This window comes from Crocodylus siamensis, chromosome 1 (genome assembly GCF_052110815.1).
Source record: "Crocodylus siamensis isolate JL-2025a chromosome 1, ASM5211081v1, whole genome shotgun sequence".
NCBI lineage: Eukaryota > Metazoa > Chordata > Crocodylia > Crocodylidae > Crocodylus > Crocodylus siamensis.
In genome coordinates this window covers 152,434,281-152,460,678 of record NC_143395.1, presented here as the reverse complement: position 1 = coordinate 152,460,678, position 26,398 = coordinate 152,434,281, and the positions used below count along the sequence as shown (strand labels likewise).

General features: G+C 41.5%; 1 protein-coding gene across 12 annotated transcripts in view; it reads right to left on the bottom strand.

The window, feature by feature from the left end:
• LTBP1 (latent transforming growth factor beta binding protein 1) overlaps nucleotides 1-26,398 on the bottom strand; it is a 357,999-nt gene that overhangs the window by 223,339 nt on the left and 108,262 nt on the right. For 9 of the 12 annotated variants that reach the window (XM_090045635.1, XM_090045616.1, XM_090045626.1 and 6 more), the window contains exon 5: nucleotides 5,869-6,036. The exons of 1 other annotated variant lie outside the window; for it this stretch is intronic. In XM_090045635.1, the coding sequence (XP_089901761.1) occupies nucleotides 5,869-6,036 (168 nt within the window). Of the gene's footprint in view, nucleotides 1-5,868; nucleotides 6,107-26,398 lie in introns of those variants that run through there. 2 more of the 12 variants (XM_090045711.1, XM_090045719.1) reach the window with 1 other exon arrangement.

The window sequence follows — 26,398 nt, the reverse complement described above, 5'->3', positions numbered from 1 at the left end:
TCAGTTATCATAGCTTTATAGTATCTGTTGAATGCTCTGGGATTACATCTATAACATGGAGCAATAAAAGCAAATTTAGGCACTTTATTACAAAGCAAATGGAAGCAAGACAAGTAAAGGAAAAAAGTTTGCTTGAGGAACCTGTCTCTGATTGATGAAACCTCTTAAGCCTACACTGAGGGTGTGTACAGAAGTTACATTTTTTATGCAACAAGACCCCCAAAAGCACTCTATAGCTGTAACATAAACTTTCATAGCTGCAGAGTGCTTTTAAAATGGCCAATTGCATGAACATTTAACTCTTGTCTGATGTAGCACTCTAGGGCAGAGCACTTTAGGGTTAATTTCAGGGTGATAATTAATTTCAGACAAGGATTAATTTTGGGAGATTCACCTTCATCCAATGTGGCTTTGCAGGGCTTGGCTGGTGCTCGTGCAACAGAGCACTGGCCCAGCCCTGTCCCCAGAGCTTTCACAGAGAGGAGACAAGAAACCTCTCATCCCTGCGCAGTTGGGGGGAGGATGTGGTAGGGTGGGGGGTGGAGGGAGCCCTCCCCACTACACAGGCCTAGCTCAGCTCCTCCCCAAGACTCCAGCAGGGGTAGCTGGGGGTGGCTGTTCAGTGTGGGGGGGACTCTGCCCCTCCTTACCAGCTCTGGATGTGGCAGCCTTGGCTGCCGTCAAGACGCTCATGCAGAGGGTGAGAGAAAGGAGCCCTCCTTCGCCATACATGCCCCCTGCTGGGGTCTTGGGAAGTCCTGGGCCAGGTCTCTCCAGTGGGAGGAGCCCCCTTGCCCTCCACATGAATGCCTTGACAGCAGCAGAGGCTGCCACACCCAGAGCTGGGGCAGGGGCAGAATCCCCCCCGGCAAGTGCCTCCCAGAGATTGTGGGGAGAGCTGGGCCAGGCCCACAAAGCAGGAGGGTTTTGTCCCCCATGATCCCCCCAGCTGTTGCTGACTGTTGCCAGCTGGTTCGGGGGGGGAGGGGAAGTCCTGAGAGGCTGCTGGAACATCCTCACCTGTTGGCCTGTCCTGGTGCAGTACTCCCCACCCATGAGGCAAAAGTCTGTTGGGTTCAATGGCGTTCTAACTCATGGTACTGTGTGTAAAGTGCCATAGTTAGAGCCTGCCCAACAGTGCCTGAACTTCTGTATACACCCTGATTTTTAAAAGAAACTTAAGTGCAATTGATTTTTTTTATCTACAACTGAATCTCTTCCCATATGAAATATATACTTAAAAAGTGCACTGGCTTCCTTACAAGTCATATTCACATTTTAACCAAAGTTTTCTACAATGCTTTTACGGGACCACTACTGCATTAGTAAAAATAAATGTTAACCATTAATCTAAGCAATGACAGAAATTCTTGACCAGTACATGTCTGAAAGCATTTCTTTGTATCTGTAATTCAGTAGTAACAATTACTCCTTTACATCAGCTATTATATTCCCTCCTAATAGCCCTCTGTTTTAAAACAGTGATGTTCAATTTTCTGGCCCTGCAGACTGGATAAGTGAAATGGGGCTAGTCTGCAGGCTGAACCCCATGAGCCAGATCCAGCATGGGGCCAGCACACTGGTTGGTTCTTGGGTGCATTGGATCCAGACGCAGTGACTCTGCATGCCAAATGGACCCCTGAGCACTACATCAGGCCATGGAGTGACCCTATTTTGCCAGCATGATCTGGCTGTGACATCTAGCTCATGGGGATCCTCACAGATCTGGAAATTTGATGAAGGAGCCCTATGAACCAGATGACATAGCCTTGTGGGCTGGATTCAGTCCTTGGGCCAGAGGTTGAGTACCAGTTTTTTAAAAGATATAACCCAAATCTTACCTTATTTCCAACATAAAAGATGGCAAAATTAGAGCACCATGCTTATGTTTTCCTTCCTTCCTGGCTTTACATAACGGAGGAAAATTTTAACTGTCCAAATAACATATACTAATCTACAAAGTAACTATGATGAAGTACGATTGTTCATGCAATATTACAAGCCAAAGTCAGTAATCTTCATTATGTAAAGAATACAGGTTGTTTATATGGTATGCCTTACAGATTATAGAAATATCTGATCATTATGTAAGTGCATACAAGTTTTTGTGGTCTGTGCTGATATCATTAACCTCAAAGTGATCAGCATGTCTCTGAGATAGTGAGGTTATGAGAGCCATAAGCATGAGATGTCAGGATACCACATCAACAGACAACCTTTCACTTTTTCTGAATACCCTATCAGTGTAGGGTAGAAGAAAAAAGGACCTTTTTTAGGGAACAGAATTCAAAGGAAACTGGTTTAAAATTTCCAAAGCAAGCAATTTTTTACACAGTGGGAACATCTCCACGAGATGCTAGAGGCACAGTAGATTAATTCTACTGTGCATTAGCATATCATGGTGAAAGCAGTGCTAATGCTCTCCACTAAGCATTAGCATCACATAAAAGATGTGCACTGGCGCTACTGCACAGTAGCACTGATTATTAACTGTTATTACAGGTACTAAACTTAATGCACCATAATTTCAGTGCATTAATGCAAGTGTAGACATGCCCTGTGGTTAATTAACTTGCAGCACACTGCCCAAGGAGTTTGTATAGAAAAAATCATGAAGACCAGGTCCACTGACAGCTATTAAATAGAACAGTCAGAGATGTATTCCTAAACTAACAACCCTAAACTAATCATATAACCCTAAACTAATCACAGCTGATGCCAAGGAGGGCATGATAGGGGACAGAATACACTAGCCATGCCTTGACCTACCATGTTTACTTACATACCACAGGAACATTTCCCGCAAAAAACAGACTTTCAAAATTGGAGTATGGGTCTTAAGTGGCGGGGGGAGAGCTGATTTTCTTCACCAGAATATAAGCAAAGTGGCGTAGAAGCATGAAGACATGGTGTTGCAAAATGGCTGCCAGCCTCTCTCTCAACAAACAAGCAGAAGGGGTAGAGTCCAGTGTGAAGTCCTTCACAGTCAGTGGCTGAGAAAAGCTAACTGCCATTTTGCAACATGGCTTCTCCATGAAAAAGCCAGCTCTAGGCCATGACTTTGGAAAAATCTTTTCTTCTACATTCTGCCACCCAAAAAAGATGCATGTCTTATTTGAGGGGCATGTGCTATGTGAGAAAATATGGTAAACTCTCCCTCTAAAGCATCTACTACTTGCCACTGCCAAAGACAGGATACTCAGCTAGATGGACCATTGGTCTTTTGCAGTACAGTAATTCTTAAGCATAAAGTTGAAAAATACATATAAAACTTTAGTTTGTTCATTATGAACAATAAAAGTGTATCCAAAATGCCACAATTCAATTGTTAATTTCAAGCACCCATCAGACAACTTACCCCTGTGTACAAAAATACATTTTTTACTGCTATCATTATAATGACTGCACTTAGCCTAGACCTAAAATGTCTTTCCTACTTGTTACCTGTAACAGATATCTATTATTAGGAATAAGCATGAGTTTAAGTAGGGCATAATAATTAAGTAGAATAGGTGCTTCTTGCTAACTTATAAAAAAAACTTGTTTAAAAACCCCTAAAAACATATATTTCTTGGCCTAACCATGCTGTTCCATGACTGCACATTATAAATGGCAAATGGTGAGAATACACAGCAAGTAAACATTATCAGAACAGGGTCTTTTCAGCCGCCGGCGCAAAAAAAATACAGCGAAAGCAAAATGAAAAACAAGATCTGTCAAAGTTCAGATTACCCGGAGTTTGCACATTAGGAACATGTCTTGATCAGGATAGGTCTAACTTAATATCAGATACCTGACGAACAACAGAACAGTATCAACCTATTAAAACAGCATGTGCTTTAAACACATGCCTGATTTCGTTAAAATGTGCCTGAAAGTTAGAGACTGCTAAAGGGACTGGAACTACAGGTGCAGTGGTTTAGTTCTGTCTTAAACTTAATAAATAGTTAAAATTCATAGGATATTTATAGTTGTAACTGAAGTAATTAGATTCTTAAAAATACTGTTCAGATCCATTCTTCTTATTTTCTTAGAATAAGTGAGAGATTTTTGTTTCAAATAAAAACTATAACAGAATTATGTGAAGCAGAAAAAGTATTGTGGTACTTACAGGTATGTATGTATGTATGTAGACAGGTAGGTACGTAGGCATATGAACTCACTTGTTCATATGCATTTATAAACATAATGTTCCTCTTTTTTTCCACTGACTATTATCATGTACTGCTTTTGTTGAGTATTTTTAACAAGTCTGTTACATGCTGAATCAAAAACTATGTGACCTGAGGCCAGGAAGAAGGGTACGTTACATGTTTTAACAGGTTGATTTCCTTTCTCTCTCTCTCTCCCCGAGTTTTCAAATATTTGTGAAGAGATCAGATTGTAGAACAGCCTTACACAGAAAATACCTTGGTTACTGCCCATCCTCAATGTTTCATCCATTCTGTCAAAAATTAGGTCAAATAAGGAAAAATATCTTTCATGGCAGTCAGTCATAGCACATAAAAATAAGCTTGTTTAACCATGGCAATTGCCAGGAATTAATAAAACTCCACATCATAAGAAATGTTAATTAAAAAGTATTTAATTTAGCATTCGTTCATAAAATTCTTTTTAAAATGCTTAAAAATAGCCACACGACAGCTAAATTTGTGTTACAATCCTTTTTTACAACACTTTTTCTTTTCCTGAAGAAAAGGTAAGTTATATAAAGTGTGTACCCTCAATGAATATGCCTAGATTTCCAGCCTGATAGTCCAGTAATAGATGCTTTAAGTGACTGCTCTGTATTTTATATCTTCTGTCTGGATGAAAGAAGAATTTGGAACGGATTTTTTCCACGGGGACTAAAATGCAATGCACTTCAAAAACCATGGCATTGGCCAGCATTAGCACGGCTTGATATTATGGTTCTACTACCTATGATTCTCTGAGTGTGCTTTAGCAAAATAATTTCTAAAAAAAAAGTTGCTTAGTTAAAAAAATACTATCTAAACAGCAGCAAGAAAATGGTTTTGTGGAATGAGTTTAAAATACATATGCTATACCTGTCTGTACATATCCACATCTCTCAGTTTACAGAAATATGATACTTGTTCAAGAGTTACTACCATTTTCATACAATACAGTGCAGTTAAAATATGTAAATCCATTTTCTCATCAGTAATGAATTACTTCAAAATAAATTAACAGTTTTAGATTACAGACTAGTATACTGTAAAGACTTCTTTCTATTCAATAAGTGAAAAAAAATCTGACATTAATGGTAAAATAACTGTTTCTGACAGGGAAATTACTGTATGTCTGAATTTTAATTCACTTCCTAAAATTTCAATCTCCTGTTAAGATACTTGATACATAAAAATATACTGCATTTATAGCACTAACAGGGAAAGAGTTGTAAACTGGCCTCTTATTTCTGCAACTGAAATGCAGACTACAGCAATTCTCAGATGGTGTTTTCAGGATCATTTCACTAAGTCAAACTAAATTTCATATTCATTTAGTGTGTTTTAGATAAATCGAAGAAACAAACTTATCTTGGAATCTGGACTTTCTTTCTATATTTCTCCAGGCAAGCTTTGTGTGATGGTTTTTTTTACCAAAAGCTATTATACAGTCCAGTATACTGCAATCTTGCAGCAAAAACTTCAGATTATAATTGCAGCTATATTTTTCTTTAAGGCATCAGAGGAATTGCCAAGAACATTTAAGAGGGATACCAAGAGCTTGCTTGACATACAGTTGTTGCTACTTGTGCACAGCTTTTCCAAACAAAAAGTAACAGAGATACAACTGGTATTCATAACTAAAAATCTTCCTGTTAGTTCAGAGAGGACAACTAAGGACAAATTTAAGGATACTTACCTACTCGGAAGTTAGTGGCTGTCAGAGTGTCAGCAGCGTGACCATTTTCACTAATGAGGGTGGTGGTATTTCCCTTCTCACAGTTGTTCTGACAATTGCCCTTGGTACAAGTCACTTTGCAGATGCTGGGTGTAAAGACCACCTTGATGCGCCCAGTGTGATTTCCCACTGCAAGCGTAGGCAAAGAAAAAAAGAAAAATAAACAGAACATGCTGGTATCCATTGATTTCCTTCAGATGTTAAAAAGAAGAAAAAAAAGCAACAGGTCTACAGAAGGAGGGCAGCCTGCAGCGAGCTCTCTCATCGATCTCCAGTGGTGTCTCTGAAACAGGAGTAGGAAGCCTAGCAAACAGAACTCCGGGATACACTCCAAAACCACATTTAAAGTCAAGTCACTGGAGTGGGATTAGTAATCACAATGCTGCACTTTATTCATAGTCAGACAAAGAGCAATACCAAGGGCATGACAGCTTAAATAGCCAACCCTGACAGACAGATGTAATGTAAAGAGGCTGGCTGTGCACCTAGGGGTGAATAAACTCTTGTGTCCTCCTGCATACTTTTCCTGTTTCTGCACTTATTAAGTCACTATTTGTAGCTCGACCCCTGGAAATGTTTTAGGCATGCGGCATGTCTGAAAACATCTGTCTCAAATCTCCTGGCACCCCAGCCTGAAGTGATCAAACCCTGTGACGCAGCTGCCTGGACCCATTTTTTCACAGTTTCTTGGCACTATTACTCCACATTGATTTACATATTATAGATTAATTTTTGCTGTCAACTATTTACTACTTAAAGGTTAAATCAGGGAAAAGGGCTCATAAAAATCAATAGATTAAAATACTACACTTGAGCTCTTATAGGCAACAAGGAAAACAGCCATTTTTTTTCTTTTGTACAGTGTATAACATTATTTTATTATTTTATAACAGCAACTGGGCATTTACTAATTTTAAATTAAACTGCTCAGGCCAAGTTCATGCTTTATGTAAATAATATAAGTGGATTTTACACCATAATTGCTTTTGGTCCCTCATCTGAATTTGAAGCCAGATATTTCATTAAAAATTCAAAGTTATCAAAAGAAACAAGAAACATTTACCTTAGTTTGAAATAATTTAAGCTGTATTTTAATGGTTTGTCTTGTTTACTATTTTGTACTTGTAAATATATTACTTGTATTTCTAAGCATATTAGCACTTGTAAGTATGTTGGGATGCATCTATGAACACCTCCCATGCATACTTTTGTCACAAATTTGTCATGCAAAAACAATACTGATTTCTCAAAATGGAACATCTCATGTTTATACTTCCACAGTAGCAAAAGAAATAAAAATTACTAAAAAGTTGTCCAACTTAGTTTATGAAACATACTGCGAGTAAACATATTTGGGTAAAGCTTAGAAAAATGAAGAAAAACTTTCCACTTCAAAAGAATATACATGTATATTATTTCTGGCTCTTCACAGAATAAATGAAAACAATTGTGCCAACTGTTTTGTCTGAAGTCAGGGACATCAATCTATTTTGCTGGCAGCTGTTCCCACCATACCCTAAAAAACAGTAAAAAAAATGTAGAGCCCATACATACGTACATGAAAGATATCATCAACATAATACTATTTATTTAAATTAATTTAAAACACACTTTTGATTGTTGAAAGCCAAACTTTTTCCTGTAAGAACTGTTGATATACCTTTCCCAACAAACAGAAATGGAAAGGCTTGTGAACTTGTGACTGCCAAAAGAAAGATTTAAGTGTTCTAAAGACAGCTTCACAAAAAATAACACAGTGTTTTTATATTTTCTTTGGATAGATTCTTAAAGAAAAAAATAAAACTTTTCCTAGAAAAGCCCCAAACATCTTCTATTTAATATTTTAAGACACTTCTGCTTCATCTTTCCTTTAGGAAGTGATTTAATTAAAAAAACATGGATAGTTGAGTCACAAAAGTTGGTCCTGCCCACACTATAAAAACAGCTATATGGGGGGGACCCAGGCCGGTTTTCCAAATTAGTTAATTTGCAGTTGACCTTTGCCAGTGTAGGTGGATTAAATCATCTTTTAATTGTATTCCTGAATTTTTATGCAATGTTGCAAAGTCCTGAGCTGTAGCATAGTGTAGGAACATGACTAAACTTCAATTTAAGTAACAAAACACAAATTGTTACTGTGCAGGTTAGGAATTTAGGTGAAATCATCTGTTATAGAAAACTTTTTGGAGGCAATCACAGTTTCACATCCAAAGTTGACTTCCCCCTCACTCTTTTCGACTGTGATTGTTAATTTCTAGTTTGCTGGGCCCCCCCCCTTTTTTTTAAGGATGCATGTTTAGGAAACAAATTTAGGAATTTAGGTGTCCAACAACAGATGTAAGAATTTTGGATAATGTATTTAGAGATGCCCATTGAGGGGAGAAGGGAATTCAGACAGTCAAGCAGTCCTTACTCCTTTGGATTGAATCTTACTTCCAATGTACATCCTCAGGTTTAGACACCATAATCATGAGCATGATTTCCCAGCCTAAATTGAATGGAAGAGACTACAGACCTTCCTTCTGAATGAAGCATTTGGCAGAAACACTGCAAGGTAAGCAACCAAGACTTCTTCAAGTCCTCTTTCCTTCCTCCGTGAGTTTTACTCAAGAGTGTGTGTCTTGTTCCTATCTAAGAAATTGTGTCCTCCAATACTTCATTTTTACTGGATTTAGCAGAGTTGACATTTAATAATTATTTCAAGCTTGACCTCATCATCCAGCTTGATTATACATTGGGAGGCAACATAATTTAAAGGTGCACAAACTACATTTCATTTTCATCTTTAACTTGAGATGTTGTGTTTTTGATTTTCTTGTACTATGGTAAAGAACAGAGCTGGACTTTATATATTTAAATTAATTTATGATAAAGATCGATGAGACCAGCATCATACTCTAGCTCATCTTCCTTTTCTATAGACAGAAGTAATCCCCTCCTAACCCACTTGCTACATGAAGGCTGCTTTTGCTTTAGATACATTTATGGTGACAAAACAGTGACATAAGGACAGAACAGAATAAATAAATGACCCTAATGAGGAAGAAGAGAAGGCTCCTGGACCAGAAGATATTCAGATAAAATCATCAAAAAGCTATTAACAAAACCAACCGGTAGAACTAGAGCAGACTAAAAAGTACTGGCCTACTAGAAATAGTAATGGAAGGTGTAAATGACATCTATTATGTTTTCATTGCTCAGGCTGAGGGGTAGATCCATGCTGACAGAGATCCATGTTTTCCATTCTGTGAAGCCTAATCTTAGATATATCTATGGATCCTCTAGCCCAGGTAGACTGCTAGAAGGCTGTGTTAATTGATTACATGTGGATACTGTCTTAAATTTTAACAGACCAATTTCAAAATAAGGGTTTCTGGGTATAACTAAGGGCTTATGGGTATATCTAAGAATAGAGTTGAGTTTGTAATTGGCATCCTACACATGTGAATTCCAATCTAGGGCCTTACATTTAACAAAGTAGGTCGTTGCCTACAGAAGTTCATGCCTCTTTGAACCAACTAGTCTCCAAGGGGTTGTATACACGTGTTCTGGGAGTGGGGGGAGGGAGGAGGGAGGCACTTTAATCAGAGTGGCTCCAAGAGCTGCTTTAATTAAAGCACCCAGAGTGTCTTGCGTATCAGTGTCACTGTGCTGAAAAATGGCAGTGGGGGTGCTTTAACTAAAGCTCATTGAATGATACATGAGATGCTGGAATCTTCTGAATCATGGTAATTAGGTCTGCTCCAACACGCTGTAATTACTTCCTCCAGTGGTGCTGCAGTCATCTAACCTGCAATCTTCAAAAGGAGACTGGACAGTCACCTTGCTTTTCCTGCCTAGTGTGGGGGGATGATCTACAAGTGTACCCAGTGATCTACAAGGTCCCTTCCAGACCCTAACAATCTATGAATATCTGGGGTATGGCACCGCTATTCTGATGGAAGTTGAAGGATGTTTCACTATTAATAACTATGGTAGCAGGATTTGGCTCCTGTTAAAAGGAATCCTGTACTGTTCTGTCCCATATGTTAAATGGGGTGAAGACTGAGGAGAAAATTAAGTCCCTCCACAGAAAAAGTTTCTCTTAGTATTGCTTTACTGCAAGCTGGCATGATATTCATATATTTATGTTTAATAAAAAATCATCTACAGTGTGTATATGTATATGTGCACATATACATAAAGACACAGGACAAAAAATGAAAGAATTCTCCATTGATTACCTTTATCATATGATAGTATTAAATTTGGTATATCCAAGTGCAATTTAGAATGTGTTCCTTGTACATAACCACAGGAGAACATACAGTATGATGGGGATGGTAGAAGCAACTTCAAAAGGATTAAAAGGGAAAGTATCTCTGTAAAACAGTAGATAACCTCAAGAATGCAAATCTATCTTTGTTCTCTTCTCTTAAAAAGTACTCCCACACCAGGCTGACTAGCATTTATGTAGAAAGATAGTCAACTTTTTAAAACTCTTTTATAGTTATTGATTTGTTAAAACTGCTGACAAAAGAAAGCAATGGCGAAGGAGCAAAATGACGGATATGACTTATTTCCTAAACCAGGTCTTTTCCAGCTATTTTATTAGTCCACCTGGTTTAATTCTTTCTAACGGATTTGTTTATTAAGCCAAAAGGAAAGCTGGCATCATATAAAAACTTATCATAGTGGTAAAATATATTTGAATTTACTTTTGTTTAATAATGAGTTTTGTAATAATATACTTGGAAATTAATTCTCAGAACCACTGAGACAGGAATAGAAAGAAAATATCCTGGTTTCCCTAGGTATCAGAACAATGTAAAGGCTAGCTTTAAAAAATCCCAGAAGATTTTGCCCAGTTCATGTCAGTCAGGGTGTGGAAGATCACTTTACAGTTGGAGCTAAGGAATTTCAATTAAAACTGGTTCAGTTGATGCACAAATGAGAAACAAAGAATTTATTATCAAATTCATATATAACTGAAAGCAAGAGCTTGCTGAATCTGACAGTGTGCTAGGTGAAGGTACATTCTTGGGATTCAGTCTGCCCTTATTCTGAACTATTCACAACCTAGGTCTAAACTCTGTAGAGTTCAGTTTATTCCCACTGGTGTGCAATTCCAGTCTCCAGGACAATAGAGGGCAATACCTCTTCCCCCTATTCCTTTTAGAATGCCATGCAACCAAGAAGTAGATATGAAACAACCTTTCCACTTCTCTGAGCCTGAGGACTAAAAAATATGTCTGGCCTTTGTACATTTTGAACATGGGAGAAAATGCTGCACTCACACCTTACCTGTCTAAATACATGGCAGAACTTGACCCTTAATACCTCTACTGGAAGCCATGAATTCACACCAGAGACTAGAAACATCATGGATTCCCAAAGATACTGTACCCCTGCACACTACATGTGTTTACATAGTTCTGATTTAGGATGTGTTTCTGCAAGATAAAATGTTTTCAGATGCACAGTTTGACTGCATTTGCACAAGTCACATTCAATGCTGTTTCCACTAGCTCAGGAGAAATGGTTCCAGAAAGCTGAGAGGTGTGGGGAGAAATTAGACATACCACTGAAATTATAGAAACATAGAATCATAGTGTTGGGAGGAACCTCCAGGGTCATTTAGTCCAGTCCCCCTTCACAGATGTAGGAGTCACTGCTCTTAAATCATCCCAGGCAGATGTCTATCCATCCTCTCCTTGAAAACCTCCAGTGAAGAATATTCTACACCTCCCTTATGCAGCTTATTTCATTGCTTTACTATTCTTACACTTAGAAAGTTTTCCCTGAAACTTGACCTAAATCTGCTTTACTTCAGCTTAAACCCATTGCCTCATGTCCTGTGCTCTGTAGGAAGGGAGAAAAATATTCCTTCATCCTCTTTATGGCAGCCTTTCAAATATTTGAAAGCTGCTATCATGTCCCCCTAGACATCAAATTAGGCATACGACCCCACACATTTATTTTGTACAAGATATTTACTATTTTAAAAGGGTCCACTGACCTTCTGCTGTGTTTAAAACATTCATGGGCATAGATCATATACAACCAAAATATGAACAAGAGATAAGAATTTAAATAAAAAATTCCAAAGTTATTGGAGCCAAAATTTTACAAGTACAGTTTTGCCACCTAATTCTTCTACTAATTTTCCCTATAGTTTATTAAGAAGTATCCTCTTAACTCTTTTTGGCATATTTCTGTAATCTTACTGATACTTGCTTCATAAAGCCCTACTAATTGAAGGTTCTGTAGCTTCTTTATTACTCCCATCCTTCATTTTATTGCTGCCATTATTACCTGTACTCCCATATTTCTTTGTTCACAGTCACCAGTAGAGTTGGAGTGCTGTTGTAGTTGTGATGATCTAGGAAGCATTTGAGGCAAGGATTTTTTGTGATATCTTTTATTGGACCAATTGGCCAGCTGAGGAGCTGTTGGACAAGCTTTAAGGCACCCAGTGCCTTTCCTCAGGGGACCTAACAGTCATAAAAAAATCCTTGACCTTCACAGTAATTATCGCATTGACTCAGGCAAAGTCTTCATACACTTCCTCCACCTCTAGCCACAAGCTCTGCTGCTTTAATTAAACTGTACTTCCATTTCTCCTCACTCTCACAAATTCTCTTCTCATACCCACATCTCTCTGTAAGTATGCTATAAGCAGACCTAGTGCTGATACCAGGCAGGAAACAAGCTCTCACCAGGGAATCCCACTCCCTGCTGACGTCACAACTTTCTTAATAAGGCTTGTCTGTCCCACTAACAGTCATGAATCCACAAGAATGAGAATGGGGCTGAGCACACATCACCCACTTGTGTCTGCAAGCATGCTCCAGACCTGGAAGTTCACCAGTCAGGCTGCTTTGGGCTCATCCCCAATGACCACTCTCATGCCTGCTGGAGCTTGAGGGTTTGAGAGTGGGACAAACTTGAAGCACCCATACTAGTGAACTTCCAGGTTTACATTTTTTGTTTGCCTTCCTTTTTTGTGTCCCTGCAAGACAGAGGAGAGAGCAGCTGGAGGGCTGAGATGGAGACTCAGGTAGGGAGACAAAGTGAACTGGAAAGAGGGACTCAAGCTAAGGCTGATACAATCAGAATTAAGGTTTCATGACACCTTTTTTCATGATTTTGACTTACTAGCCCAGGTTCCCTATTGTAGGCAAGGGAGAAGAGAGAGCAGCGTACAACAAAGAACTTGTATTGACTTTGCTATTAAGAAATCACTTATAGCCACATGTCTGGCCTGTAAGATAAATACACTAAAAAGAAACCTGAACTACTTCACTTCTGTTCTCTCAGTTAATACTGACTTAAAATTAACAGTAAGTGTACTACATATCTTTGTTAAAATAATTCACCATAGCAAAAACTATACAATTCAAATACGTTTTTTTAATTAACTCAGCCAGATTCTGACAACTATCTGCATTTCACAGTATCAGAGGTTTGATCGTGTCCTGCACACAAGGATGGGCACCACTTGAGTCTCAAAACAGGGCTGCTGCACATGCAGGCACAAGTGCTGCAGTAGTTTTGCAAGAAACTCGTGATGGTACACACCCCTACAGCAGAGGCCTTTTCCGGATAAAACATTCCCTTTCTCTGAGGCCGACACAGCGTTTTAGTCTGAGTCAGAAGAGTGTACAGTAATTGTAATCAATTTCATTCTTCCGTGTAAGTGTGTAACACATGAATCATATGAGGGTTTAAAAACTGGGGTCTCTGTCAACAAGCTTTATGAATCATTTTTTTTCTTCCTTGTATATTTTACTCCTTTAAACATTCTCCACATAAGACCCTCAGACAGAGACATCTTATTTTGGACTACAGCCATTTTTCCATGTTTAAAACAATGTAAAAACATGCCTAATAGTCAGCAATGAGCAATACTGTTATTGTTTCCTGGCAACCAGCTTCAGGGTATTCCAGAAAAAAAAATTAATGGCCCAAGTAAGTGAATAGTGTTTAACAGTGAAAAAATGATGTGGCTCAAGGTGGTTTCAATTCTGCTTTGACTTGTCTAATTTGTTTAAAAAATGACTTGAGTTATACCAAAAAGCCCAGGTCTCTAAAGAAACGTAGGTGTCACATGTTCAGGAACACGGTGCCTTTCTAGCAATGGCCTTGAACCCAGGGCCTTGGGCTGCCCTACACAGCTACTCATCCCAGGCTACTACCTCACCAGCTGAGCAGGCCGGCAAGACACAGGTGGTCCAAACCTATCAGAACCACGAAGACCTAACTGCCTGCCTGTACCCTGCCACTGGAGTGGCTAGCCAGGGTCACCCTTTCTTATAAAAATCCCTGAACCATAAGAAGAAGTCTCTGGGCAACTGAGATCAATCCCTGCTCAGGTCACTTTGCCCTTGGCTTGTGTCTCTACTGGCTCTCTGCCTGATCCCTTGGCTATTCACCCAGCTCATCCTGACTCACAGGGCACATTGACACGTGTGCATTTACTGCGTGGTAACCGAAATTACTGCACGGTACAGGTCCACATCTATGTGAGCACACCCATACTGCACAGTAAATATGGTGACCTACACCAATTTGAGTGTAAATTTGAGCATCATGCAGGTATCAAATTTACACCCGATTAGTTTCTGCACAGTATGCACATGTAGATGCCTTGCTGCACAGTAACACTGTGTGTATGGACTGACTTGGGACTAATTTTAGTCCCAAGTCAGCCCACACACAGTGTTAATGCACTTTAATGCCTGTACGTGTAGACGTTGGCCTATGTCCACTAGCCTATTTCCACTTAACTTTAAACCGGCATAAATGCACATGTAGACATGCCCAGTGCTATGCTTGACCCTTCGGCTTTCTAAACCAACTCCTGACTTGCTCTCCTGGATACCCAACCTGGCTCACCTTCTGGTTCCATACTCTGCCTGACCCTCCTGCTTTCTGACTCAGCTTCTTAGACTGACCTCCTGGCTTCCTGACCCTACCTGTGCATGGATTCCACTCACTCCTCCTGAACCAGGTTGACACCTTGTTCTCCAAATTGCTCCCAACTTGGCCATCCATAACCCAGTGTGGAAGCATCTAACTTTGAGAATCTGGTTTCCACAGAAGAATTCAAAGCCTTAAGTAAGGTGCCAAGGCTTCTTATGCATTGGGAAAGTCAGTCACCTAAGTATAGGATGCACAAAAACCAGTACAGAGCAAGCAACCACCAAAAGCCAGCAAATTGAATGGGAAACCAGGCATCAGGAAACACGCTGTCCTCTAGAGCTTCAATACTAGGGTGTCTATAGCCTGCTCTTTGAACTTAATAATTCTGTGCAAAGTGGAATGCCTTTGAGCGGAAGGGTTGAGAAACATCATCTCTTCCCACCCCAAAACAGTCTATGATGTTATAATTAGGGCATTTTCCTAGAAGGTGGATCTCTGAATCCCCTCAGGCAGAGGAGAGAACTGAATGTAGTTTTGACGGGAATGTGGAACCTCCTCCCACACCTTACTTTCCTTCAGGCTGTAGCATTGCCCATGGTAAGTACTGAAACAAAGACCTCATCTTGGCACGTAAGTAAAAGAGCAGTAGTAAGTTAGATTGCTTACAGGGCTAGGCAACCTCTTCTGGCTGCAGGCTAGATGATCCACCCTGGCTTATAGGTGGGTGGTGGAGAAGGTGGGCAGTAGAACCCAGCTGCAACCACTGCCACCACTTCTCTCCACAGAAGTACGGGGAGACTACCTGCAGTGGCTGCTTGTTCCAATGGTGACCCATGGAGAGTGCCCACAGGCAAAGCCCCCCACTGCTGAATGCTACTAAAGCCCCACATGGTTATCTTTTTATTTTTGTGTAAGCACCAGATCCAAAGACATTGACTCAACAAAAGTTTATTTACTGACTTCAGTGGATTATGCATTAGGCCTTCACACATGTAATGTTGTTTTGACGTGAATGTGGAACCTCCTCCCACACCTTACTTTCCTTCAGGCTGTAGCATTGCCCATGGTAAATACTGAAACAGAGACCTCATCTTGGCACGTAAGTAAAAGAGCAGTAGTAAGTTAGATTGCTGGCTTTCTTTCTGTGCGTAATAATATGATGATTCAATGCAGGCAATAGTGTTGCAATACTATAAACTCTGCAAGGAAATTTAAAAATTCGCTTTGTATTTTTTTTTTAATTTCATTTAGAAATCCACAAAACAAAAACAATGTTACAACTACTTCCTCGTGTTTACAATCACCAATTAGACAAGCTTGAGTTAATTTTCAACTTTTCTGAGTTCTGAATGTGTCTTTATATCAACATTTTTTTCTGGACACGTAACTCACCTCAGTAGGGTATTGAATGTAAGGTGTAAGCTCTAAACTGTTCACCATTTCCAGGAAGCATGGGAAATAAAAAGGAATTAAAAAATAGCTTACAAAGCACAGTAATGGAACATTACATTAATTGAAAAGCACTAAGGAAGTCAGGAAACTATAAACTGTGACATATGTGCATGGACCATCAAAGCACAGAACATCCAGAAGCTCAGTTATGAAAGTACATACTCCTCTCCATATGCTGATTCTCCATTAGAATTACCTCCCTTAGGCTTGAATAAAGCAAAAATTCATTTGCTAATATAAAATCCCAAAAGAAAAGAAATATGTTGCTGTTAATGAAATCTTAGTTTTGTTAGGTATAAAAGGGGTGCTGTCAGGACCATCTCCTGCAGTACTTACTTGTATTCTTTCTCTCCATCAAGCTTGGTGACGTGGTGATGTTACCAACATCAGAAAAGGAAGGTATTTTCAGTTTACATTTTTTTTCTCACACTTGTACCACAAAAGTCTGTTTTTTTCTCAGCTACTTGCACAATTTTGAATGAATCCTGGGTATTTAAGACTTGTATCACAACAATTCTGGTGTAAGAACTATTTACAGACTCTTAATATTACATTGTATAGGCTCCATCCAAGTGTATTTCTGGCTGAATAACCATTTGTCAAAAAGAGCATGAGGTTTTTCCCCTACAGTATTTTCTGGAAAGCTTCTTCCTTCTTTCTTCTCAAGAAATCTTTGTTTTTGAAGCCAACTGTCTTTCATCACAGCAGTTGAGATGTATTCTTCTTGTTCTGTTTTTTCCCAGCTGTAACAGGCCTTTGGCTGTTTCGAATTCTGCTCTTACAGGGTATCAGTCTGTTTTCCAGTGTTTTCCCACCCTGCTGTTTATCAAACTTAGCCTCCATATTTTAAGGGATATATCATTATTCATCCATTTCTCCTTGTTTCTAAAGCTTTAAAATTCCTGTAAAGAGCGAGCTCAAACCTGAGATTTAGATTTCTTCTCATTACTGAGTGCAGTAATGAATGCAGTAATGAGTTTTCCCATTGACTTCAAAGTGACCAGAGGTCACAAAATTCTGAGTGCTTTTGAAAAAATCTCACCCTGTATTTCTAGATCTCTATTTTGAAATCTAAAGGAAAAATATTCATATGCTGCAATTATATTTCTAGAAAGTGTTACACAATCATGTAACCACAAAAGCAGATAGCATGAATGGTCTTAAAATTGTATGAACCTGAAGAGAGTGTATTATAAATTAGGGTGATCGTACATTCCTATTTGGTCGGGACAGTCCCAGATTCCATACCTTGGTCCCAGCCACTTGGTCAAAACTCTCAGGCCAGAGTCCAGCAGGGTGGCAGAATGGCATGATGAGACAGGCAGGCAGCTGGGCAGGCACAAATGTTATTTTTCTAGCTCTACAAAGTTTGTAGTGATGCAAAAACAGCTTGCTATGGAGAAAGCCACACATGCAAAGCTCCCTGGCTGGAGTATGACAAAGTCACCACAAAGTCTTACTCTTAAGTCAGGGGGCTAAAAGGGGGGGCTTTTTAGCTCCCCCATCCCCAAACAGAACCTGTCAAGTGAGCAGGACAGGCTCATTGACAGGTTTGCCCAATCATCTGTTGCTACCATGGCAATAGCTGATGGGGCTGCCTGCAAATTTCCCACAACAGCCAAGGCTAATCAGGCAGTCTTCAGCACCAGATCAGCCCCTGCCACTGCTGCAGACCCATCACCACTGCCACCTAGCAGCATGGTGACAGAGCTGCTCTCTAGCCACGAAGACTGCCCAATCAGTCACTGCCACTGCTGGAGCCCATAAGCCATTGCCAATCAGTGGCAATAGCTAATGGGGCTGCCTGTAAGCCACTTGCTGCAGGGCTCTTCTTTGGGGCAAGGAGGGAGACCAGAGTACACTGGGATACTGAAGGGAAAAACCTGGAGAGACCGGTATACACACTACATTTATTGTGAAAAAATGTCCCACAGCAAAGAACTTGCTGTTTGAAAAAGCAGTATTTGTTGCATGCCCACCATGTTTGTGACAAATTAGCCATTTCTTAGCATGACAAATGGCATGAACATGTATATGCTTGTGTTATGTCACACTAAAACAGCATATCTAGCATGACAATATATAACCTGTCTAGGGCAGTGGTTCTCAACATTTGCAGAGTTAGGGCACCCCTCCAACACCTTTTTTAATGTGGTAGCACCCCTTGTTGAGAACCACTATGGATGCTGCCTCAACTTATCCCTGTGATTCTCAACTGGGTATTGATGCCTCCAAGTAAAATTCCCCCACATATCAGCCCAGGAAGAGCTGGGGCACATGTTCATGCCCCTGCTGCATTACAGCTCTCTGATGACCCTAACACAAAACAGGAGAGTTGACTGGTGTTATAGCCTTTACTGATTATGCACTTTCTATGCTCCTCCCAGAAACAGAGGAACTGTCCTACTTGCCTCTGTTTCTGGGAGGGAGGGGGAAGGTAAGTAAACCTGGTAAAAAATATCTATAGGGAAGGCCTTTGCAGGGAGACTTACACTATACAAAGGAGCAAAATTAGGACACAGGAGTCTATGCTTAAATTTCCGTGACCAGACCCTGTCTAACTGTTTTGAGGGGAAAGAACAGAAGAGCTGAGAGGACAGCTTCTTTTGAACTGAGAAAAGAGAAGGCTGCTTTTGGAGTGCATGAGAGAGTGTGGATGAACCGATTACAACTGGAACGCTCCCTGGGCGCCCACAAGAAACCCTGGGTGTACTGGCCAAGGACTGTAACACTCCTGCAGGGCAGCAGGATGGTGAGTATCACCTCTTACAGAAAGAGTGGACTGTTATCCCTGCAGATTATGCTTTGTGTTCAGCAAATAAGAGGAAATTCAAATCTCCCATCTACTTCCACAGCTTTGCTGCTGGTTGGGCCCACAATAAGATAGGTTACCTTAATTTCTCAAGACCTTACCTTGGCCACGGGCACCCTGGACATGAGCAACAGCTTACCTTCCCTAATCATGTTACAACACCCAATCTCAGATCAACACTATGCTGACCTATAGACATGGGCACCTCTTATATATCTAGTGGAATAAGGATTACAAATATTTTTCAAACTAGACCAAGCTGTAATTCATCAATCTCAAAGAGTCTTGACCAAACTAACCACTACTTCAGAAGAAAACACAGGATACAGTAAGATTACACACAAGAAAGACTCATCAATATAATCAAAACTTGGAACTTGCAAACCAGCTCAACCAAAAATTAAATTTTCCCAAAACAAATGCTGGAAGTGGGCCACAGTGTTTCAGTAAAAAACAGTCTGAGAACTGTCTGTGGCTGAAATACACTGTTAAAGCTAATAGTGCCTTGTGTTTTCCTTGTCAAATGCATGGATACTGATAGCAGAACGGGACCTAATACAGTTTTTATCAAATGTGAATTTTGTGACTGAAAAATGCACTTTTTCAAGTCACAGGTTTTATCTCCTTAGTTTACTTGAATATAACGACTGATTAAACTGCAGCAAGGGAAAGAAAAGCAACTGTTATTTTGTTGCTATATCTACATTTCACATTTATATTTTCATTTAATTCAACTAGATTCACTATAAAATATCCAGTCAGGAGTGGAAAACCTCATTCCACACAAAATTTTATGTACATCTCCACATCCTTGACCTAACCTACTCTTCAGCATCAATGAAACTTAAATTTCCTATCTTGGGGAAAGCTCCAAAACTTGACATGGTTGACCCAGCATACAAACTGTATGTATTTGCTCAATAGTATTAGTGAATTGTGACACTGATTATGATATTTGTTTTATCGTAACTTTCTTTTCAGGTGCCACATTTGCAAAGGAAAATTTCTGTGAAGTCAAGTTTTATAAAAGCAAGTCAGCAATCTATTCTGCCGGTTCTCCAGACTTCCTGAAATTGGAATAACTGCATCTTGATTTGCTTGGATTAGGTATTTGGAAGATAAAAGCTGAAATGCCTGCATTTAAATCATAGATACATAAGATAAATTGTAAAGAATCTGAAGAAGTTCTAGGCACTGCCAAAGAATTAAAGGAGGCTTTCCCATGCATTTTTAAACATCTATATGGTACTTGTTTGGAGCAGCAACTGCAGCTTGTAAGAATCATCGCTTGCTGGAATTCACCATCCAGCACAGGGTGTCAAGGGCCTGCAGCAAGATGGTAGCCCTAGACTTTAGGAGGGCCAACTTCAACAAGTTGAGGAGACTAGTGGGAGAGGCACTGGGGTCCTTGAGGGCAGGGGAACTCAGTGTCCAGGACGAGTGGTTGTTCCTTAAGGAAACGATACTCAGGGCCCAAGGGGTGTCCATCCCAACAAGAAGCAAGGGGGGCAAGAGTGCCCAAAAGCCCCCCTGGCTCACCAAGGGCATCCGGGAATGCCTGACTGCCAAAAAGGCGGTGTGCTATCTCCAAACAGGAGTATACCTTTGCTCGGGCCTGTAGGGGGCTGTCAGGAAAGCTAAGGCAGACATAGAGCTAGGACTAGCCTCCAATATCAAGGATAATAAAAAGTCCTTTTTCAAATATATAGGGAGGATGAAGAAGGCACCGGGAAATGTGGGGCCCCTGCAAAGTACACTGGGCAATCTGGTGGTTGCGCCAGAAGAGAAGGCAGACCTCTTTAGCCAATTCTTCACCTCTGTTTTCTTGTGCAGGGACCGGGACTTCCCCGCTGTGATGCAAGACGGACTCGAGGGGAACGCCTCCAGACCTCAGGTTGGGGAGGACTGGGTTAGAGAGCTTCTGGAGGGGCTGGACGTGTTCAAGTCAGTGGGTCCAGATGCTCTCCACCCCAGGGTGTTGAGGGAGCTAGCTAGGGTTATTGTAGGGCCCTTGGCACGGCTTTACGAGCACTTGTGGTGCTTAGGCCAGGTGCCAGATGATTGGAAGATAGCTAGCGTGGTCCCCATCTTCAAAAAAGGGAAGAGAGAGAACCCGAGCAACTATAAGCCCGTCAGTCTTACCTCAATTCTAGGGAAACTCTTTGAGAAGATCATCAAGGAGCACATCTGCAATGGGCCGGCTTCAGGAATGATGCTTAAGGGCAACCAGCACTGTTTCATTAGGGGCAGGTCATGTCAGACCAACCTGACTGCCTTTTATGATCAGGTCACAAAGGCAATGGATGCAGGTGTCGCCGTGGATGTAGTCTTTCTGGACTTCAGCAAGGCCTTTGACACCGTCTCCCACCCCATCCTCATTAAAAAACTAGGCAACTGTGATATTGATGCCTACACAGTCAGATGGATTGCAGATTGGCTGAAGGGTCGTATTCAGAGGGTGGTAGTGAATGGGTCATATTCAACCTGGGGGGAAGTGGGCAGCGGAGTTCCCCAGGGCTCAGTCCTTGGGCCTGCGCTGTTCAATTTCTTCATCAGCGATTTGGACAACAGGGTGAAAAGCAACCTGTTTAAATTCGCTGATGATACCAAAATTTGGGGTGAGGTGAGCACGCTAGTAGGGAGGGAAAGATTGCAGCAAGATCTGGATAGGTTACAGGAGTGGGCTAACATAAACAGGATGCGTTTCAATACTGACAAGTAGAGGGTGCTGCACTTAGGCAGTAGAAACCAACAGCACACTTATAAGACGGGAAACTCCCTTCTTGAGAGCACGGAGGCAGAAAGGGATCTTGGAGTCATTACTGACTTCAAGATGAACATGGGCCGACAATGCGAGGTCACGGTTGGCAGGGCTAACCGGATCTTGTCGTGCATCCACAGGTGCATCTCAAGTAGAGCCAGGGAGGTGATCCTCCCCCTCTATGTGACGCTGGTCAGGCCACAGCTGGAGTACTGCATCCAGTTCTGTGTGCCCCACTTCAGGAGGGATGTGGACAACTTTGAGAGGGTCCAGAGGAGGGCCACCCACATGATCCGGGGACAACAGGGCAGACCCTAGAATGAGAGACTGCAAGACCTGAACCTGTTCAGCCTTCACAAGAGAAGGCTGAGGGGGGACCTGGTGACTGTCTATAAACTCACTAGGGGGGACTAGAAGGGTTTGGGGGAGACACTGTTTCCCCTAGCGCCCCCTGGCGTGACAAGGAACAATGGACACAAATTATTGTAGAGTAGGTTTAGATTAGACATCCATAAGAACTACTTCACAGTTAGGGCGGCTAGGATCTAGAACCAACTTCCACGGGAAGTGGTGCTGGCTCCTACCCTGGGGGTCTTTAAGAAGAGGCTTGATGCCTACCTGGCTGGACTCATTTGAGTCCAGTTTTTCTCCCACCCAGGCAGGGGGTCGGACTTGAAGTTCTATAAGGTCCCTTCTGACCCTACTTCTATGATTCTATGAATTCTTTTTCTTGGTTGAAAAGAATTTTATTACACCAAGCAGTGAACATGACCCATGAAAGTGTAACCTGGGTGGCGGCCCAATAGTTGTCATCCCTGCCCAAATATCAGGGATGGTGTGGTGAGAGTGGGGCAGGGCTTCTGGCCATCACCAATTTACTTTCCAGGCAGCCCCTGCTCCCCACAGAGCAGCCCGTGGTCCCAAGAAGATCTAACACTTAACTGATTTAACTATTTACACTTCATTTACAAAACAAGAATAATAGGAAAGGTTACGTACAAGTGAACTTAAATGGCATAACCAGAATCACAAAATAAACCAGAATGCATTAGTCAAGCCTTGATTCAAGAACCACAGGTCGGGTAACTGGCTGCTTTCAGCCACTGCTGAGATGCTATGACAAGGAATCAAGGTGCTCACTCCCAGCAGCTCCAACAGGCTTCCCAATAAGCGACAGACTACAACAGGCTAAGCTCTTCAGGTCTGCAGCAATCAAATTGTATCAAACCCCAACCTCCCAAAGAGGCTGAAGGGTGACCCTCCATGGCAACCGAAAAGGCAAGCAACAAGCAACAGAGTAGGCTTCTGCAGCGACCAGCATGACCCAAGCACAAAACTCAGGGACTCCATCTGATGACAATCAGCTGCAGAATAAGGGACAGTATAATGCATATGACAAAGGGGCTGAGTTAAGGCTGCACGGACAGTCTTAAACCTGACATTTTTTTATGCTTCCTACTTTTGCAATCTAAATAATGTTATTTTCAGGTATGATTTTAAATGTAACTTCTGAGAAGTTTTATAGACAAAGATGTTTAAAAAACACCTCCAAAACAAACCCTGCTATGTGAAACTACAACAAAATCTCCATCATGAATTATTACACACCTTCACCACTACAGCATATACTTCATTTGGTCTATAGGGCTAACTGTATTAGTTACAGTTACAGAAAAAAGCTTTTATAAAAAATTAGAGATGGACCATCTGATTCAGTCTTAGCAGTAGCAGAAAACACAGCATATCACATCTAACAAATTTTAAATGCTGTATCAATTTCTTGAGAGCTCACTGAATTTTGGTCGCTACTGGCAAGGCATTCAGAAGACATATAATTCTACAATGCAATTCAAAATTTTAAAAATAGACCCAGAAAAGTTTGAGCAAGGTTCAAAACCCAGCTGTAATCACTAAAAAGACGCTTACTTCACTCCTTGAACTACTCAATAAATCCAGGCTCTGAAACTGGGCAGAGAAACCAAATACCTCTAGCTCAGAGATACAGGGGCAGTGTTCTACCAGGAAATGCTTATGAACTGCTTGAAAAATACTCAGCATGACTCCTTTTAAATCTATGTATAGCTTAATCATTTTATGAAAGCTGGCCCAAAGATCATAACCTCCAGCAACAGTATCCAACCTTAATGAAGCCAAAACCCCAAAACAGCTGTATATGCTCCTCTGATAGCAAACCTCAGAGAGAAACGGAGATGTTAGAAGTGCCCTTCCTTGCCCCATAATCCATAACTTACTCAGTTTTTCTTCTACCCACTCTCCAATGAAAGCTGCCAACTAACTACAAAGAATAATTTGCCCCTTGTTACTCCAAGTGCTAGTCTGATGAACTAAACGTGGTTCACCAGACCAAGGAATCCCAGCAGCCAATGAATTACATGTTTGCCAACAAAGGCACAAGCCTCAGAAAAAAAGAGGGTAATTCTGCTCCTTGGACATCTTCAAGGCTCTTTCTTGTCACATTTCCCTGCCACTTCCCAAGTCAGCCTGACCTGAAGACAGATTTGTCTTCAAGTCTAAATAACGATATTCAGGGGCATTAGGAGGAGGTTAACTTGGTTCAAAATGGCTGCTCAATATCAGGTAAGTTTGGATGGGGTGGCTGGCAGGGGAGTTAGGGGTTCAGCAGACTAGAAGGGAGTGGGGGTCTACCAGTGGATGGTGGGGAAGTGTGACTCATGAGAGTTGTGGGGGGCAGGCACAACCTGTGTGGCGGGGGGGCAGGTGCGACCTGCAAGTGTGGAGGGGACAGGTGTAAACCACAGGATTTTGCTGGGATCCAAAAGTGTCTAGTGGGATCAGGGTAGCTCATGGGTCATGGGGTCCACAGGAAGAATTGGGTGAGATCAGGGGCTACTATTGGCCTTCCAACTCTCCAGCAAGCCTACACCCCTATCCTTCCCACCCCTTCCCCCATGGGGACTTACTTACTCAGCTCTACCAGCAGTGAACACTGATAAAAGTGGCTGCACCTGGAGCAGTTTGTGTGATAGGCTAAGAGAGCTGACTGGAGGGGAGGTGAGAGCAAGGGGATGGAAGAGGAAAAAACAGCTGAGTGTGGGGGAGGGCCGTGAAAAGAGCAGCCCTGGGGCTGGGGCTGGGGCCAGTGGTTGAGTTTTTCCAGCTCCAGGGCTGCACAGGTGTACAGATTTATTTTCCTGACATTTTGCAGCACAAAGTGTACTGAGGTTCTATCCACTGGTTTCAGTGGTGATGTGTAGAGAGTGCATATGCACTCCCTGAGCGTGCTGGTGCACCCCCTGACAGCCAGCATTTCCCACTTCGGTGATGGGCGGGGAGGCAGGTGAGAGCACTGGTGGCCCCTCTGAGAGCACCGGCCAGGGAGTGGGGGCGCTAGAAGAAGTCATCCCTGCAGCCTCCCCGCAACCAATCGCACTGACAGGGGGGTGGGAGGGGTGCTCCCATGGCCAATCATACTGATCCAGTCAGCATGACTGGCTGCGGGGGAACCCCCCCCCCCCAGTCAGTACAATCAGCCACGGGCCACCTCCCCTCCCCCGTTGCTGACTGACCAATGGGGGAGCAAGTGCCCCCCCAACTCAGGAGGCACCAGTCGCCCATGACTGGTTTGACCTAAATCAAATAAGTCTGATACAACATAGATCCAGGTTTATCTTAAACCAGGCTGTGCAATTTTTAGATCAGTTTGTGTGCATGGAAATTCTGTACAGTTACAGGTTTAGACTGATTGCCGATCACTGAGACCGGGTCTGTAAGTGTAAGGATGGCACTGGGACAAGCTAAGTTTAAATCAGGTGGCCGTTTTGAACTCGACTGAACCTCCCCAAATGTCTGTATTTAGCCCAAAGGTGTACCAGGATTGGATCTGATCTTGAAACAGTTTCAGCTTTTATGGACAGATCCCACTCCACCTATTCGGCACCTAAATTAACTTCCTCTTAATCTATTCTTCCCTCCCCAAGCCACTGAAAACAATTAATGCATCTATTTTTGCAACATGCTGTTATCTTAGCCATAGCACTGAGTTTCAAAAAAGCAATGAGGAGGAGGAGGGCCTACCCAGCTTTTGTATTAACAGCTTTTCAGGGATGCAAACAGGGTGGACTAGGATCACATTTCAATGCCTAACAGGTAGATTGGGATCTGGCCCCAAATCTCTCCCCTTCACATCAAAGAATGAAAACTACTCACAGAATTTCTGAAATGTATTTCAACTATTGCCATAGCTGTCAACTGCTTGGTTAAAAATATAAATATTTCCTGATATGCACTGTCTTTCTGTTGTATAGTTTTTGTTTTGATTTGTTTTTACGTATTTATAATTGAGGAGTATACTTTATCTACTATTTGGGCAGCCTGCAAGGTCAGCTTGCAAACAGGATTTTGTGTTGAAAAACAAAAGGCTAAGAAATCTGACATATACCACCCTAACTTTCTAAAATAGGTTTTTGACCTCTTATATTTTAAATAGGCATATTTTCCCTTATGCAGAATTATCATAATAAAGCCTTACAATGCCTACAGTATCTTTAAAAAAGAATACAGTTTAGCTCAAAAAAAGCCAA